General features: G+C 41.7%; 1 protein-coding gene across 2 annotated transcripts in view; it reads left to right on the top strand.

Annotated features, from left to right (window-relative positions):
• Window positions 1-18,422, top strand: part of CCDC34 (coiled-coil domain containing 34) — a 46,177-nt gene that overhangs the window by 15,802 nt on the left and 11,953 nt on the right. For both annotated transcript variants that reach the window (XM_073604540.1, XM_073604541.1), the window contains exons 5-6: window positions 14,109-14,267; window positions 17,292-17,433. In XM_073604540.1, the coding sequence (XP_073460641.1) occupies window positions 14,109-14,267; window positions 17,292-17,433 (301 nt within the window). The remainder of the gene's footprint in view (window positions 1-14,108; window positions 14,268-17,291; window positions 17,434-18,422) is intronic.

An 18,422-nucleotide genomic window follows, 5' to 3' on the forward strand; every position in this document is an offset into this window, starting at 1 on the left:
TCTCATATTGACACTAAAATGCAATAAAAAAAAAAAAAATCTCCTTTTTTAAGAGTTAGACCCCGGTATTTAGCGTCAAAGAACCGACGTACGGGTACGGCAATTTGTGTGAGGTGGAGTTCACCTTTTCAGAAAAAAATAATTAAAAGGTGACCTAAAGCTGGCCATAGACGGATCGAAATTCATCTGGTTCAGCAGGAACTGGACAAACTTCAATCCATCTATGGGCAGGTAGTCGAGACTTTTTGTGCGATCGCTGCTGGCAGTGATCGTTGTGTTTTTCTGGCTTCCCGCTGACAGAACAAAATAGAACTGTGGGAGGAATTCCATGGGTGAAAAGAGAAAATTGCTTGATTCCCCCATCAACACAGTGTGAGTGTTGATAAGGGGGGGGGGGGTAAAGCTATTTTCTTTCCTTCCACCCATGGTGGAATGCATAATTATGCATAAATTGCATAATTTATGGGCTGCTTACCACCCTGGGCTGTGGTGTGGGGATTTAAAATCCCTGTACTTCTTGTGCATTCTGCATGGCTTCCAGGACAGCTCAGTATGCTTCTGATAGGTCAGCGCCAGCACATGCTTCCACCCAAAAACTAAAATTTGGTATATTGCTACTTACCAGTATTCAGATGTTTTTGCTGCATCAGTTTTCTTTTACTGTATAAGGTTTAATAATTTCTCTGCAAGTACAGAAAAGTACTTGTCAGAATTTGTAGTGTCTTTGTAGCCTGGTATGCACTGAACTAATCTATCAGTTTTCTCTACTTTCTTCTGTGAACTACAAAGTAGTACCTCCTGAGGTAATGAAGAGGTGGCACTTATGCCTTGCAGCAATGGGGTCCTTGTATTGAATCCCGGCCAGGACACTGTCTGCATTGAGTTTACATGCTCTCTATGCTTGCATGGGTTTCTTGCGAGTATTCTGGTTTACTCCAACACTCCAAAGACATATTGGTATGTTAAGTGGCCTTAGTATAAGTGATTTGGCTCAGTGATTTGCCCCCTATGGGGTGGCATCACAGGGGTGCCAGAAAAATGTACTGCTTTTCTTGTACTCGCTTCTTGGGCAAATTTGTTTGCTAGCCTAGAGCAATTTTTATACTGGCTGAATGGGCCAGCTTGTGTACAGCAATTGGCACGTTTTATTTATTTTAGGCACCTATTTATTGCATGCATGAGCACTCGCACTGCACATGTACATTTGTTTCCTTTATTCACAGAGACAGAGGATGCTTTTTTTTTAATTTATTTATTTTTTTATATTTATTTTTTTTTATTTTTTAGGGCTTGCCTTGATCTCGAGGAGATCACCTGTGGCTTTTGGGTCTTTTTTTCCTCCTCATTGGGTTTTTCTCTTCAGGAGAGCCCTCGCCAAAGACCTGGAGGACCAACTTCGCTCCTTAAGGAGTTTAGTCTCTTTTTTTCCCGCCTAGGTGGACTAGAGTACCTTGTGCCCTGGGGATTCAGGGATTGAGGCCCCTCCTCTTCGGAGGTTGATCCATTCTGTATCATTGTGTACATTTTCCCATGTGCTGTGTTTCCTTTGTACTTCCTAGAAATGCCTTTAATGTTTCTAGCGATCAGCTATTAGAGCCCTTTCACAATGGGGCGGTTTGCAGGAGCTATTGCGCTAATAATAGCGCCTGCAAACCGACCCGAAAGTGCCGCTACTTTCATTCCAGTGTGAAAGCCCCGAGGGCTTTCACACTGGAGCGATACGCTGGCAGGACGGTAAAAAAAGTCCTGCCAGCAGCATCTTCGGAGCAGTGAAGGAGCGGTGTGTATACCGCTCCTTTACTGCTCCTGCCCATTGAAATCAATCTATGCAGAGGCGCTTTGCGGTGGTATTTAACCCTTTCTCGGCCGCTAGCAAGGGGTAAAACCGCCCCGCTAGCGGCCGCATACCGACGGTAAAACGCCGCTAATAATAGCGGTGTTTTACCGCCGACGCCGCCCCCCGCCCCAGTGTGAAAGGGCTCTTAGTAAAATGTGAAAATCTAAAATTTTAAGTTTTATTTCTTGCCCTTATTGTGATGTAACTCTACGTTTATATATACACTCTGCAATTGCACTTCAAATTATGAGCTGCAAGCACAAACTTGCACGTGGTTAAAGTATTGTCAGAAGAAATAAAAAAGGCCATGTTCAATCCACATAATGTACACAATTCGACTCCTACAAGTATACATACATCATATGCGAACAATGAGCAATCACATCCAACAAACAGCACAAGCAAACACTAACCCGTCTATGTTTTACAAATGACCTGTCGGAAAGGAATTTCTGTCTGTTTTTTCCATGATTCAGCCATGCGGCTATTGAATCCAGCTTGTAAATATCTATCACTTGGCTAGATTTATGTGCTGTCACTTTCTCAGGAAAGTGTTGTAATTTCTGTTGACTGTTGCATGCAGTTGATTTGCTGTAAGTGATGGTTCGGCCAGTCTGTGTTAAGAATGTTTAAGACATTTCTGTAGACACATTATCCTTCAATAACAGACACACAAATGATATCATAGGGCTTTAATGATGTCTCCTACAAGGTTTATTGGTACATGTGGAGGGAAAAGTAAATGCAGGGTATGTGTGTTTTTTTTTTTTTTTTTTTTTTTTTTGTGTATACGATTTTGTATGCAAAATGTACAGTATATTCTACAATACAGGGATTAAAGCAGAGTGGAAAGTGTGTATATATGTATGTGTGTGTATATGCAGTGCTTTTTTTTTCAGCAGGAACTAGGGGGAACTCAGTTCCACCACCTCTGGCTCAGGTCTTCTGCTCCCTGCTCACCACTATCACTTGGTAACACTGAAGTCCAGCTTCTGCATTTAGAAGTGATATCTTATTTCCCAGTAGCTCCCACCACAGCTCATATCTCCTTCGCAGATTCCACAGAGTGATGGACAGGGACAAGGGAGATACAGATCAAATAACCAGGGTTCAGTGCAGTCATGGGCAGGAGAGGGTGCATGGTAGGCTGCACCCTCTGTGGACTCCATTTTTTCCCTGGTGACCAGTTGTTGATGCTCCTACTGCATGATCTCCCTTGGAAGTGACTGTAGTATAGTATAGTATGCTGGGAAGTACTACAGCCTGATAGGTGTTTTAGCTTAATATTGCAACAAAGGTAAGACATATGACAGATGGTGGAGCTTTTAAGGAGGGGGGAGAAGATGAGGGCAGAAGAGGGTGGGGTTGTATGCAGAGGGAAGAGCTACAATTTGATGCCATTTGGCAGGTATGTGTGTGTGGCGGGCATGGTTGAGTTCCTGCACCTATTCTCTGAGAAAAAAAGCCCTGTATGTATATGTGTGTGTGTATGTGTATGTATATGTGTGTGTGTGTGTGTGTGTATATATATATATATATATATATATATATATATATATATATATATATATATATATATATATATATATATATATATATATATATATATTACACATACACACACACACACACACACACACACACACACGGGACGGAAAGTATTCAGACCCCCTTAAATTTTTCACTCTTTGTTATATTGCAGCCATTTGCTTAAATCATTTAAGTTCATTTTTTCTCCTCCATTAATGTACACACAGCACCCCATATTGACAGAAAAACACAGAATTGTTGACATTTTTGCAGATTTATAAAAAAAAAAAAAAAAATGAAATATCACATGGTCCTAAGTATTCAGACCCTTTGCTCAGTATTTAGTAGACGCACCCTTTTTGATCTAATACAGCCATGAGTCTTTTTGGGAAAGATGCAACAAGTTTTTCACACCTGGATTTGGCATTCCTCCTTGCAGATCCTCTCCAGTTCTGTCAGGTTGGATGGTAAACGTTGGTGGACAGCCATTTTTAGATCTCTCCAGAGTTGCTCAATTGGGTTTAAGTCAGGGCTCTGGCTGGGCCATTCAAGAACAGTCACAGAGTTGTTGTGAAACCACTTCTTCGTTATTTTAGCTGTGTGCTTGGGGTCATTGTCTTGTTGGAAGGTAAACCTTCAGCCCAGTCTGAGGTCCTGAGCACTCTGGAGAAGGTTTTCGTCCAGGATATCCCTGTACTTGGACGCCTTCATCTTTCCCTCGATTGCAACCAGTAGTCCTGTCCCTGCAGCTGAAGAACACCCCCACAGCATGATGCTGCCACCACCATGCTTCACTGTTGGGACTGCATTGGACAGGTGATGAGCAGTGCCTGGTTTTCTCCACACATACCGCTTAGAATTAAGGCCAAAAAGTTCTATCTTCGTCTCATCAGACCAGAGAATCTTATTTCTCACCTTTCTCTTGGAGTCCTTCAGGTGTTTTTTTAGCAAACTCCATGCGGGGTTCATGTGTCTTACACTGAGGAGAGGCTTCCGTCGGGCCACTCTGCCATAAGGGGTGGAGGACTGCAGTGATGGTTGACTGTCTACAATTTTCTCCCATCTTCCGAATGCATCTCTGGAGCTCAGCCACAGTGATATTTGGGTTCTTCTTTACCTCTCTCACCAAGGCTCTTCTCCCCCGATAGCTCAGTTTGGCTGGACTGCCAGCTCTAGGAAGGGTTCTGGTCGTCCCAAACGTCTTCCATTTAAGGATTATGGAGGCCACTGTGCTATTTGGAACCTTAAGTGCAGCAGAATTTTTTTTGTAACCTTGGCCAGATCTGTGCCTTACCACAATTCTGTCTCTGAGCTCTTCAGGCAGTTCCTTTTGACCTTATGATTCTCATTTTCTCTGACATGCACTGTGAGCTGTAAGGTCTTATATAGACAGGTGTATGTCTTTCCTAATCAAGTCCAATCAGTATAATCAAACACAGCTGGACTCAAATGAACAAATGAAGGTGTAGAACCATCTCAAGGATGATCAGAAGAAATGGACAGCACCTGAGTTAAATATATGAGTGTCACAGCAAAGGGTCTGAATACTTAGGACCATGTGATATTTCAGTTTTTCTTTTTTAATAAATCTGCAAAAATGTCAACAATTCTGTGTTTTTCTGTCAATATGGGGTGCTGTGTGTACATTAATGAGGGGAAAAAACTGAACTTAAATGATTTTAGCAAATGGCTGCAATATAACAAAGAGTGAAAAATTTAAGGTATATATATATATATATATATATATATATATATATATATATATATAATCTGAGAGAGATCACAAAAGTGAGTACACCCCACACATATTTGTTAATATTTTATTATATCTTTTCATGTGACAACACAGGGGGTATGTCCTACGCCTACATACTTTTGCATATTGAATAGGCGTTCCTCATTCTCATCTTAAAATTTAGAAGGTATGAATTGGTATGTATTTTGTGTGTATATTTAGCTATTTGCCTGAAGTTCAACTCAAGTTTAGAAAGAATACTTATGCACCCAAAGAAGATATAATTATATATACAGACAGTCCCTGGGTTTACATACAGTATCTCACAAAAGTGAGTACACCCCTCACATTTTTGTAAATATTTTATTATTTCATTTCATGTGACAACACTGAAGAAATGACATTTTGCTACAATGTAAAGTAGTGAGTGTAAAGCTTGTATAACAGTGTAACTTTGCTGTGCCTTCAAAATAACTCAACACACAGCCATTAATGTCTAAACCGCTGGCAACAAAAGTGAGTACACCCCTAAGTGAACATGTCCAAATTGGGCCCAATTAGTCATTTTTGCCTCCCCGGTGTCATGTGACTCATTACTGTTACAAGGACTTATGTCTGAATGGGGAGCAGGTGTGTTACATTTGGTGTTATCGCTCTCACTCTCTCATACTGGTCACTGGAAGTTCAACATGGCACCTCATGGCAAAGAACTCTGAGGATCTGAAAAAAGAACTGCGGCTCCATGTGTGAATGGACACACAGAGCAGTGGCTCGATTTGGGTGCAGTCATAGCAAGCTGCTTGCTGTGGGGGCACCCGACAGGAGGGAGAAGCCAGGAGCGCCAGTGTGGGACCTGAGAAGAGGAGGATCCGGGCCAGTCTGTGCAAAACCACTGCACAGAGCAGGTAAGTATAACATGTTTATTTTAATAAAAAAAAAAAAATGAAAACTTTACAATCAATTTAAACTTCAGCTTTAAGCCAAAGACCATTACAGAAAGGATGTCCACCTCTGTATTAAGCTGGCCATAGATGGATTGAATTTTGATCACCTCCTGTGATGGTGGAGGTGAGCAGTAACGACTGGACCTCACTTAGAAATGTCCTAGCAACGTCTTTGGAGTATTCCAGTCAGGCTTCAGGAGATATGTAAATGGCCTACACCTATAGCAAGGGCATTATTCAATTTTAGGTCAGAGCTGCTGTCTTTTATCTACAGACACCCCTTACCTGCATAGGCAGTTTTTTTGTAAATGTGAACTAACCCTTTAAGTATGAGTTACATTTTTGAAATATTTTTCAGTTTAGAATAAAAACACAAATGGGGCATTTAATAAAGCAGCGTACCAAATAAAACCTGATCTGCCTTTAAAAAATAATTTTAGATAGGCAAATTCATTCTAGGGGCGTTGTCAAATTTTAGCTGAGGTATGCTGACGCTGCTGAATTTGGTCTGGGCTTCTAGGTTTTAGTGGCCTCTGGTGACGAAAGAGTTAAACACCAAAACATCCCTGTAGCTCAGCTTTTCTAAAACGTATTATCCCAGAGGAACCTTTTTAAAATAAGTTTCAGGTCTTGGAGAAACCTTGCTAGAACCAATTGGCCATTGGTGGGAAACCTTTCCCTTACATTGGAGGTTAGTGGAAAGAATACCTGGTGGTGTCATGCTGCTGGCTTTGCCAAGTGGAGTTGGTCCTGGAACTATGCAGGCACCATCAGATGACTCAAATGCTGCAACCCCCCCCCCCCCCCCCCAAAAAAAAACACCCCTCCTAGCACAAATCCTTTACCCTTAAATTTTGTTTCCTAGTACACATACTCCCCCCCCTCCCCACTTCCAATCCCTCCCAGCACAAACTTCCCCCCCCAAATCCCCCTTCCTAGCACAAATCTTCCGCCCCCCCTCCCCCCCAAAAAAAAAATACTCCTTGCCGAACCCCAAATTTCCCCTTCCAACACAAATCCTCCTGACCCCCAATCCCCTTGTGGCGCCCCCCCGGCATGATACTATAGTGCCCAGGACAGTGGACCCTCCTATCCATCCCTTGTCCCTGCCCTGCCAGGAGGTTTTACAAGGGATCAGGTCTAACTGCTGCACCATCAGGTTGGACTTCTTACCATGAAGCCTGAGTGTTCCTTTTATGTTGTATAGCATCATGGGAGCCATAGCTCACTGCCATTTGAAAATATTCACCTTTTTTTTTTTTTTGTCCTTGTGTTATAATCCTAAGACTCCAAACTTCAATATGCAGGATCCTTTACTAGAGCTGACTGTATGAGTAATGGTTGGGCATTGTTTTAAAAACCTGTTATTAAAGGATTATGACGATTTTAATATGGAAATCCATCTTGGGAGCTCTGTTGCCTATAATTTTTTTATTTTTTTTTTAAAGTATGTGAAAGATTGTTTTATATGTCTTTTAGATTGCATATAAAATGTGCCAGGTGTTCCCACATAGCTTGAGCTGAGGTATGAAGCAAGGAGAGTACAGTGTGACAATAAAAGGACTGCAATTATCTTGCCCTGGCAAGCAGCCAGTCTCCTATTGCAGCTATTAGTAAATGTGGCTCCAAGAAACTGGTGGGGCCATTTGCGAAGGGTATAATTAGCAAATCAGAAGCTTCAGTCTATGTCATGCATAGTTCTGGCTCGGCTGAAAATAAAGCAGAACAAATAAAATAGGAAGCAAGGGATTACACAGAGACATGCAATAGCTGCTACGGATTCAGGATAAAGAAGTCAAATTGAATGAGGCTGAATGAATTGCTTTTTTTTTATGTCATTTTGTATTTATTTTTCTTCACTTTTTCCGTCTGGGGGCAGAGGGGAAGTGTAAAATAGCGTGCAGGGCATCCAAAGACAATTATTTAAATATGCCCTTTGGAACATGGATTGCACAGAGGAAAACCTAATTTCCTTTTTGCTGTTTTGAAAGAAATTCTTGTGTTTTTTTTTTTTTTTTTTTTTTTTGCTGTTTGAATTTTCCTTTTTTTTTTTTTTTTGAAAAGCATCATCTAGCATTGAGTTAACAAGGTTTCACGCGTTTACTTTTTTTTTTCCGTAGTGCATTTTGTGCATTAACGTAAAAAAAAAAAAAAAAAAAATACTACCTGTCCTTGACCTCCCCCCCCTTTCCCTCAACACTTGGCTCCATATCACCATTCCAGCGATGTCACCAGCAACGCTTTCTGCTTTCACAGGAGAAATTGAGGGCAGTGGAACCATAGGTGCAAACAGGTGTAGTGGTGCTGCTACCTTCCTTCATTCCTCAGCTTCACCTGGTGCTCTGACCGATAAGGTGCCGATTCCTCTGTGTACTGTGAACCACTGGAGGGACAGCTGGCACTCAGGTAAACGTTAAATGGCAATATCCTTTATTGAAAGTACATGAAACAGCCAATGCGTTTCTGCCGTCAGGCCTTAGTCTTTGCCATGACGAAGGTATGAAGGCCAAAACGCGTTAGCCGACTGTCCCTCCAGTGGTTCACAGTGGAGCCATAGGCTCCTGCTGCAATCAGTCAACTTTCTGTGAGAAGAGCGCAGGGCAGTGGCTGACAGTTGCTGTGTGTAATCTATGGACACGCACAACATGGCCCGTGCTTCCCTAGCACCCAGCTTAGTAAAGGAGACACCAAAGGATGAAGGCTTGAACAGTGCTAGTCAGGACTGCCAGAAGAGGAGCTAAGGGACTTTCCTGTTTAATATCATAGAACAGAACAGGTAAGTATAACCACTTTTATTTATTTATTTTATAAATAACCTCGAGTATCACTATAAATGAGACCTTAGTTACATAGGTTGAAAACTGGACCATCTAGTCCAACTAAAAAAAAAAAAAAAAGAATAGAATTGTTGACAGACCCCAATACCCACAATTAATACAGAGAATGGCAACAAAAATCTGTTGGGGGGGAAAAAAAAACTGGTTTTGCATATACTTCAAAGCAAATTAGTGAATCTCATTTTTTGCATTGTCTGCCTGCATTCTCAAAGTGTGTCAGAAATTTAGAAGTATTATCTGTAATAACATATTTGCAAATATTAAAAGACAGTAGAGATAGTTTTCAGGTCCTGTGCTATGTTACTTGGGGCACCAATCAATGCATTATGACATGTCAAGAAAGTGTGAATGTTTGCCCTAAATCCAGACGTTTGTCGTTTAGGGGCTTATTCCAGTGTTTTCGGGAGTAGCGAAGGAAATGTAAAGTTTCATACCTCCCATCCTGTTCTCGGATAATCAACATCTGCACATTCTATGGTGAATGGATTAAAGTGCTTCTAAAGGCAGAAGGCTTTTTATCTTAATGCATTCTATGCATTAAGGTAAAAAAACCTTTTGGGTGCAGCCCCCCCCCCCATACTTATCTGAGTCCCATCTCGATCCAGCGAAGTGCATAAGAGCATTGGCTCTCCCGGGTCTCTCTCTCCTCATTGCCTCTCACAGGAGCGGGCGCCATTGGGTTCTGCTGCTGTTAATCACAGCCGGTGATCCAGTGAGGGGAGAGTGGGGGGCGGGGCCAAGTCGCACTCTGTGTGTGAATGGACAATGTCCATTCACAGCTGCGTAGCTTGGGAGCGAACCTGCTCAAGTGCCCCCATAGCAAGGTGCTTGTTATTTGGGGCACTCTGTAGGGAGAGAAGCCAGGATGGTCAACAGGAGACCTAAAAAGAAGAGGATTGAGGCTGCTCTGTGGAAAACCATTTCACAGAGCAGGTAAGTATATCATGTTTGTTATTAAAAAAAAAAAAAATTACAACCTTTACAGTCATATTAAGGTGTCATAGGCCTCATGCACCCTGAGCCTTCAGCCCTTGTGCATAAGGACCCTGGTTACCTCTCCCTATATGTGTCTTCCCCATGCTAGGACCCTGATGTTTAGGTGCAGGGCACAATGTTTAGGGCTTTTTTTCGCCCAAGGACATTCCAAGCATTAGTCCCTGGGTGTGCATACTGCCATAAACTTTAGTTCTGCTCCATGCACCTTCCATCCCGTCTAGCTGCAGCAGCTTATAGAGTCTTAGAGGATGGCATCAGGGCTGTTTAGTGTTCCCGTGCTTTCCTCCTGCACCTAAATGCCCATATCTTGTGCATCAGGGCTGAATGGCTATAAAGGCTAGGATATCTTCCTGACATTAATTGTAACTGACGAAGTGACTTGCATAAGCTATGAAACATCTTCAGCATTACAGAACACGTCCTTTTGAATATGATTAACTATTCGCTTTCCCATGATATGGATAAATGGGATCCTGTACAGATGTAAAGGTATGATATGGTATGGCATCAGAAGGTACTTGGCTATTGTCTGCACATTTTGCTATATTGCTTATTAAAAATATGTTACACGTTTACCTATGTTCACGCTAATCCCCACATTTTGTAACCATTTCCATGCAATTGTAATGCATTTGTAATGTGTTTCAGTGCATTCTTCTTGAAACTGGTTTACATGCGTTCCTGGTGGAAAAAAATGCTTACTGCTAAACACAGTTTGATTTTACTTTGCATGCATTTAGGATATGTTTTTCAAAAATGCACCTTAAGCATCTAGCGCAAACAAGTCCTTAAAGTTATTCTAAAGGTACATTTTTATTTTTTAAATATAACAAACATGTCCTACTTACTTGCTCTGTGCAATGATTTTGCAAAGAGAAGCCCCAACCCTCCTCTTCTGGGGTCCCCTAATGGCGCTCCTGGCCCCTCCCTCGTCGAGTGCCCCCATAGCAACCTGTTTGCTTTAGGGGTACTCGTGTGTGCTCACTCCCGAGCCGGCGATGTGTGTCCATTAACCTCCCTGGCGGTATGATTATTTCGGATTTTAGGTGCTGAAAGCGGTACAATTATTTTGCATGGAAATTTGGCGTTTTATATTGTAGGTCTGTAAATCTTAACAATAACACACTTAAATCTGTCCAAACCAGAGTCTAGTAGATATCCCGGGTATGATAAAGTTTGAAACACAAAAACATAAATTATAATATAATAAATAAAAATAAATAATTAAAAAAAAATAAAAAAAATAGTAATAAAATAAATTTCCCCACAATTCACTATCGCTCAATTCTGCAAGTGTTCTAATTTACTATCGCTGTTTTCTAGCTGGTCTAAAGCCACTTTTGACGTAAAGGGACACTTTTTGGTTGCTATGGACAATCTCCAGTTTCCAGGCAGAAAGAACAGTGTATATCATGTAAAACTGCATGCAGGGCATGGGCCAGAGCACTGGGGACAAAAGGGATGTGAAATCATTTCATACAGTACTGTAATCTGTAAGATTACAGTACTGTATGTGTTATGATTTTGACATTTTTTTGAATTTGCCGCCAGGCTCCGCCCCCGTGCGTCGCGCCGCTCGCAGGGAACGGAGCCTGGCACGGAGAGGCTTCGGAGGAGGACGGAGCCCTCGGACACTGCGGGGGACATCGCAGGATCCCGGGGACAAGGTAAGTAACGCTGCCCCAGGATCCTGCAATGCGATCCCGAGTGTGGCTCGGGGTTACCGCTAATGGTACTGAATTTTAACCCCGAGCCACACTCGGGAAAACCGCCAGGGAGGTTAAAAGCTGAGCCGGCTGTGAGTGTCTGGCTAGGCCCAGCCCGCCTCTCTCTCCTCACTGGCCATTGGCTCCCGCTGCTGCCTCTCTGTCCAGTGAGGAGAGAGAGAGACACTCGTTGTTCTTGTGCGCAGTGCTGAATTGAGATCAGGCTCATTTTTACCTTAACATGGTTCTAAAACCTAAATATTTTTTACTTTAATGCATTCCTTGCTTTAAAGTAAAAAATGTTTAGGCATCAGCATCCCCCCTCATCCCCCTTTTACTTACCTGAGCCCTCACTTGATCCAGCGCCATGCAGGTCTGCAGCTCTTCTCTCCCCTCACTTCTGGGTCTTGCTGACTTTCCTGGGGCACCAGGAGCTATTGGCTCCCAGTGCTGTCATTTAAAGCCAGTGACAAAGGAAGCAGGGTGGCGGGCCGAGCCCTGCTGTCTGTGTCAATGGACGCAGCAGCGGGGCTTTGGAGCGAGCACACACGAGTGCCCCAATGAGAAGCGGCTTCCCATGGAGGTACTGAACAGAGAGGAGGGGCCAGGAGCGCCGGCAGGGGACCCGAATAGAGGAGGTTAGCGGCTGCTGTGCAATTCCATTGCACAGAGCAGGAGTGTATAGACATGATTGTTATATATAAAACAAAAAGTATCTGTTGCGCTAAAAAATAATAATAATAAACAAAAGAAAAAGCAGCTGACACAATAATGAAACATATATAATAAAAAAAGTAGCGCTGAAATCATAAATAAACAATAAAGTCCATCTATCATAAGGACGATCTAATCCAAATCTTCATCCAAAGACCAAAAGACCAAAAAACGAGGCTTGTACACTCACATATTTTAAAATGACCACCAAGCATGTAGAAACATAATGGTGTTTACAACCGAAAAGATGGCCCAGGGTGGAGCTTAGGACGTGTGACGCTGATTGGAGATGCAGCAGCCATCTTTTCGGTTGGAAACTGTTATGTTTTTACATGCTTTTTTTCTATTTATACTTATACTTGGAAGCTGGAGCTGTCTGTGAAATTTAAAGTGGTTGTATAGTCTATTTGTATAATAATAATAATAAGGCTTACCTGTAGGTAAAAAAAAATATCTCCTAAACCTGTATGGTTTAGGAGATATTCCCCTTGCTATGAGCCGCTGACTGCAGCGGCGCATGCGCACAGGGCATTCTCGGCTGAAGGCCCGGCAGCTGCCGGACCTTGCCGGGGAAGAAATCTCCCGCGCGCATGCACGGGAGTGACGACATCGCGGTTTCAGCCACTCGCAGCGCTGGAGCCGCGATACCCGGAAGACACGCCGAGGCAACATGACAGCTCCCTTGGCGTGGACCAGGTAAGATACCGACGCCTCGTTCTAAGGTAAGTATTTTATAATGAGCTAGTATGCGGTACATACTAGCTCATTTATGCCTTTTGCCTTACAGGGGTAAAAAAAAAAAAATGTCAGCAGGTATACAACCGCTTTAAGGGAGTTAATGGAGTTAATGTTCATTGAGAGTAATGGGCTTAACTGCCATCTGAGGTGATCGATCGATGCAGAGGGATCGTTGGGGCCATTCATCAATGTTTATTTTGTGTGTACCCTACACACTGACGGTAAGGGTCAGTTGATTGGGTGTTGGTGGTGGCTATCCTTTCCATTCTACTTGCCTTTTGGATGAAGATTTGGATTCGATCGTCCTTATGATAGATGGACTTTATTGTTTATTTATGATTTTAGCGCTACTTTTTTTTAATATATATAAACGATCTCTATTGTCTAGGCGTGTCAGGAAGCTGACACTCCGCAGCGCTAATCACGGGTAGTGAGACATTTCCCAATCTGTGCAGCCGGGAAGTGTGTCACTGCCTGTGATTAGCGCTGCGGAGTGTCAGCTTCCTGGCGGACACGGGCATGTGGAGTTGCCAACACTCCTGAGCTCATCCTTAATGTTAACTTTACTATTGCTTTAATGTACTTTCAGCTTTTACAACTACTTTAAACATGGAAACTTGTTAGAAACCAGTTAAACTGCAGTGTGCCTCTTCTCGCGCTTTCATTGTCTATTTGGACTGCTGGTGTGGCTCACTCATTGACATCCAGTGTTTCGTAAATAGTTTTATATCTGAATAGACCGGATAGGTTTATTTAGACAACAAATCAAAGGTGGGCAGAATGGTGTCAGCAGTAGTAGGGTTCATATTTCTGGGTTTGGATTTTAGGAAATACTTTATGCCTTTATCATTTATGAGCTCTTTCAATGCTTTTTTTAACGTGGACAGTAACTCAAAATGAAGAGTTGCTGTGCAATAGGGAGCATCTAGAAATGTTATTTGTGCCTAGGCAGTCCCCTTACAACATTTACATTTTGTCATCAAAAATGAGCGTACGTTTCTTGACAAGGTCAGGTTGGTCAAGCTGAAGACTTTGAAGCATCAAGTGATTTTCATTGCATATTCTGTGTAGGAAAGAAAGGAGAAGGAGGAAAAACTTCTGAAGGAAAAGCAGAAGAACGAAGTGCAAGAGCAACGGAAAAGTTCTGTACAAGAGAGGAGTAAAGAAAAGTATCAAGAATGGTTGAGTAAAAAGAAAGAAGCTGAACAGGAAAGAAAACGAAAAGAAAAAGTATGTATTTACTTAGATCAAAGCCTAATTTCATCTTCTCCCCTCCGTGTGTGTGTATATATGTATGTATGTATGTGTATGTATGTATGTGTATGTGTGTGTATATATATATATGTATATATATATATATATATATATATATATATATATATATATATATATATATATATATATATATATATATATATAAATATACAGTTCATCCAGAAAGTATGCACAGCGCTTCATTTTTTCCACATTTTTGTTATGTTACAGCCTTATTCCAAAATGGATTAAATTCATTATTTTCCTCAAAATTCTACAAACAATACCCCATAATCACAACGTGAAAGAAGTTTGTTTGGGAAAAAAAATCACATTTACATTAGTATTCACAGCCTTTGCTCATTACTTTTTTTGAAGCACTCTTGGCACCAAATACAGCCTCAAGTCTTTTTGAGCATGATGCTACAAGCTTGGCACACCTATTTTTGGGCAGTTTCCCCCATTCTTCTTTACAGGACATCTCAAGCCCCATCAGGTTGGATGGGGAGCGTCGGTGCACAGCCATTTTCAGATCTCTCCAGAGATGTTCAATCTGGTTCAAGTTTGGGCTCTGGCTGAGCCACTCAAGGTCATTCACAGAGTTGTCCCATAGCCGCTCCTTTGTTATCTTGGCTGTGTGCTTAGGGTCTTTGTCCTGTTGGAAGATGAACCTTGGTCTGAGGTCCAGAAGGCTCTGGAGTGGGTTTTCATCAAGGATGTCTCTGTACATTGCTGCATTCATCTTTCCTGAAAAACGTCCCCACAGCATGATGCTGCCACCACCATGCTTCACTGTAGGCATGGTATTGGCCAGATGATAAGTGGTGCCTGGTTTCCTCCAGACATGATGCTTGCCATTCAGGCCAAAGAGTTCAATCTTTGATTCATCAGACCAGAGAATTTAGTTTCTCATGGTCCGAGAGTCCTTCAGGTGCCTTTTGGCAAACTCCAGGCGGGCTGTCATGTGCCTTTTTACTGAGGAGTGGCTTCTGTCTGGCCACTCTACCATACAGGCCTGATTGGAGTTTTGCAGAGATGGTTGTTCTTCTGGAAGGTTCTCCTCTCTTCACAGAGAAATGCTGAAGCTCTGTCAGAGCGACCATCGGATTCTTGGTCACCTCCCTGACTAAGGCCCTTCTCCCCCGATCCCTCAGTTTGGCCGGGCGGCCCACTCTAGGAAGAGTTCTGGTGGTTCCAAACTTCTTCCATTTGCAGATGATGGAGGCCACTGTGCTCATTGTTTCTGTACCCTTCCCCAGATCTGTGCCTCCATACAGTTCTGCCTAGGAGGTCTACAGACAATTCCTTTGACGTCATGGCTTGGTTTGTGTTCTGACATGCACTGTTAACTGTGGAACCTTATATAGACAGGTGTGTACCTTTCCAAATCATGTCCAATCAACTGAATTTACCACAGGTGGGCTCCAATCAAGTTGTAGAAACATCTTAAGGATGATCAGTGGAAACAGGGTGCACCGGAGCTCAATTTTGAGCAAAGGCTGTAAATACTTGAGTAACAGTAATAAGGAGAGCCGGCAAAACTGTAATTCTTGAACTGTCGTTTATTGATACATCAGAGTGACAATAAAACAATAGCTACAACTAAGGCTATTGCCGAAACGCGTCAGCTTTATTGTTTTATTGTCACTCTGATACCCCAATAAACCACACTTCAAGGACTACAGTTTTGCTGGCTCTCCTTATTACTGTTACATTGGAGTGTGTTGGCACACCTCAAGCCTCGGCACCTGTGAGTGGACCTGGTGTATGGATTGAGTTGTCCCTGCAGAGAGCGTTGTTACCCTTCTTCTTTTCCATGTAAATACTTTTCTACATGTGATTTTTTTTTTTTTTTTTTTTTTTTCATTTTTTATAAAATTGCAAAGATTTCAAACAAACTTCTTTCACGTTGTCATTAGGGGGTATTATTTGTAGAATTTTGAGGAGAATAATGAATTTAATCCATTTGGAATAAGGCTGTAACATAACAAAATGTGGAAAAAGTGAAGCGCTGTGAATACTTTCCGGATACACTGTATGTGTATATATGTTTGTGAGAGAATAAATATATAAATATTTTCTCTCTATATAGATAGAGAGAGATATAATCTCTCTCTATGTATTAGATAGATAGATAGATAGATAGAGCTATCTATCTATCGATCGATCGATCTATCGATCTATTCACACACACACTATAATTTATTTTTTTTTCGTGCATAATCAACCCCCATTGAGACAGTATTTCTTGGTAAACTTTTAACCGCTATTCTCTTTGAAGTTTCTGTCATTTATCTTTCTCTACATTTTCGTCTTTTTTTTTTTCCATGCACCTGAATTTATTTTTTCTATTTTAAGCCATATTTCTTCTTTCTAAATAAAATCGCTAACAGTGGTTAGAGCTGAAAATAGTTTCTTGCTAAGCAGGTAGTGCTGTTCCACGAATGAAAGCCCTTGAGCGCTAATTAAAATGTAATTTTCTTCTGCGGTGACTGAACGAACCCTTCTGGAAGACCCATACTATTTACACTTTAACCATTTTGTGGGCGAAGCACATTCTTGAAGCCCTGAATTACAATCCCTCCTGGAAAAGTAGAGGATATTAATAAGTTCCATAAATACATTTATGGAACATTTGCAAGATCGCAAATAACGAACCTTGCCCAGGGGAGACTGCAGAGCAGCCTATATTTTTTTTTTTTTTTAATGAACTGCGCCGTGATCGGACACAGGCCTGTCCTTGCAGTTTGCAGAGCACACTGCTTCCCGCATTAGGCGGCTATTACAAATATTACATGGCACGTTCAACTAGCATTTTGCATCATAGATGAAAGAGATGTAGGACCTCTCGGCATACCTTCTTTTTTTTGAAGGAGGCGTCTTGTATTCTGGTACCCGTTTCACAGTCTTTATGGAAAGGTGAAAGAGGGCAGAGGTAATGAGGAGGTAATTGGGTTCCTATGTCTTTCTTTTTTTTTTTTTTTTTTTCTTTTTTTGCAGGAAGAAGGTGAGATGCGTCTAGCTGAGCAGAGAGCTAAGAAAGAACAGGCAGAGCAAATATTCCAGGAGTGGCTAGAACAGGCTAAAAACAAGCCACGACCAACTTCAAACAGCTATGGCTATGTCAACGGGAAATTAACAGGTATGTTGCTAGGGAACGTTCAACTCCGGACTCTTTGCAGTGGGCCCCTTCCCAGCCAGTGTCATTAGTACAGTGACAGTGCATATTTTTGGTACTGATCACAGTATTGGTGTCATTGATCCCCAAAAAGTGTCAGTGTCCCGATTTTGTCCGCCGCAATATCGCAGTCCAGCTATAAGTCACTGATCGCTGCCATTACTAGTAAAAAATAAATTAAAAAATCTATTAATATATCCCATCATTTGTAGATGCTATAACTTTTGCGCAAATTAACTAATATATGCTTATTGGGGGTTTTTTTTAATCAAATATATGTAGCAGAATACATATTAACCTAAACTAATGAAGATTTTTTAATGAAGAAATTAGATTTTTTTTACAATTCTTCTTTATTGGGTATGTTTTATAGCAGAAAGTAAAAAAATGTTTTGTTTTGTTTTTTTTTTCAAAATTGTCTGCCTTTTTTTGTTTCTAGCACAAAAAAAAACACAGAGGTGATCAAATACCACCAAAAGAAAGCTCTATTTGTAGGAAAAGGACATCCGTTGTATTTGGGTACAGTGTCGCATTACCATACAATTGTCAGTTAAAGTGACCCAGTGCCGTATTGCAAATATCAGCACGAGTCCCTTCTGACAAGTTTTCCTGACACCAAGAGAAAAAAAGTGACAGGGGAGGGACCTCCAGCCCTCAGCCAGTAATTGACAGCCTCAGCTCTGTTTCTGTGTGAAGGGGGGGTGTCCCTTCTTTCCAATCAGCTTTCAGAGTTATCACTGAGCACTGCAGTGTATAATTTCAGCTCCCCGCCCCCTGTTTTCTGACAGCCCAGACAAGCTTGATAAATTTGAATGGCTGTAGAGAAGGGAAGACTGCAGATAAACAGGTGCAACTTATGTAGGAGAATTAGTTTCATCTCTGTTTATCATCTGAGGCTAGTCACTTCATTGTGTATATGAAACAACCACTTTAAGTCTAAGGAGTACAGTAAG

The sequence above is a fragment of the Aquarana catesbeiana genome, linkage group LG11 (assembly GCF_042186555.1).
Source record: "Aquarana catesbeiana isolate 2022-GZ linkage group LG11, ASM4218655v1, whole genome shotgun sequence".
Classification (NCBI taxonomy): domain Eukaryota; kingdom Metazoa; phylum Chordata; class Amphibia; order Anura; family Ranidae; genus Aquarana; species Aquarana catesbeiana.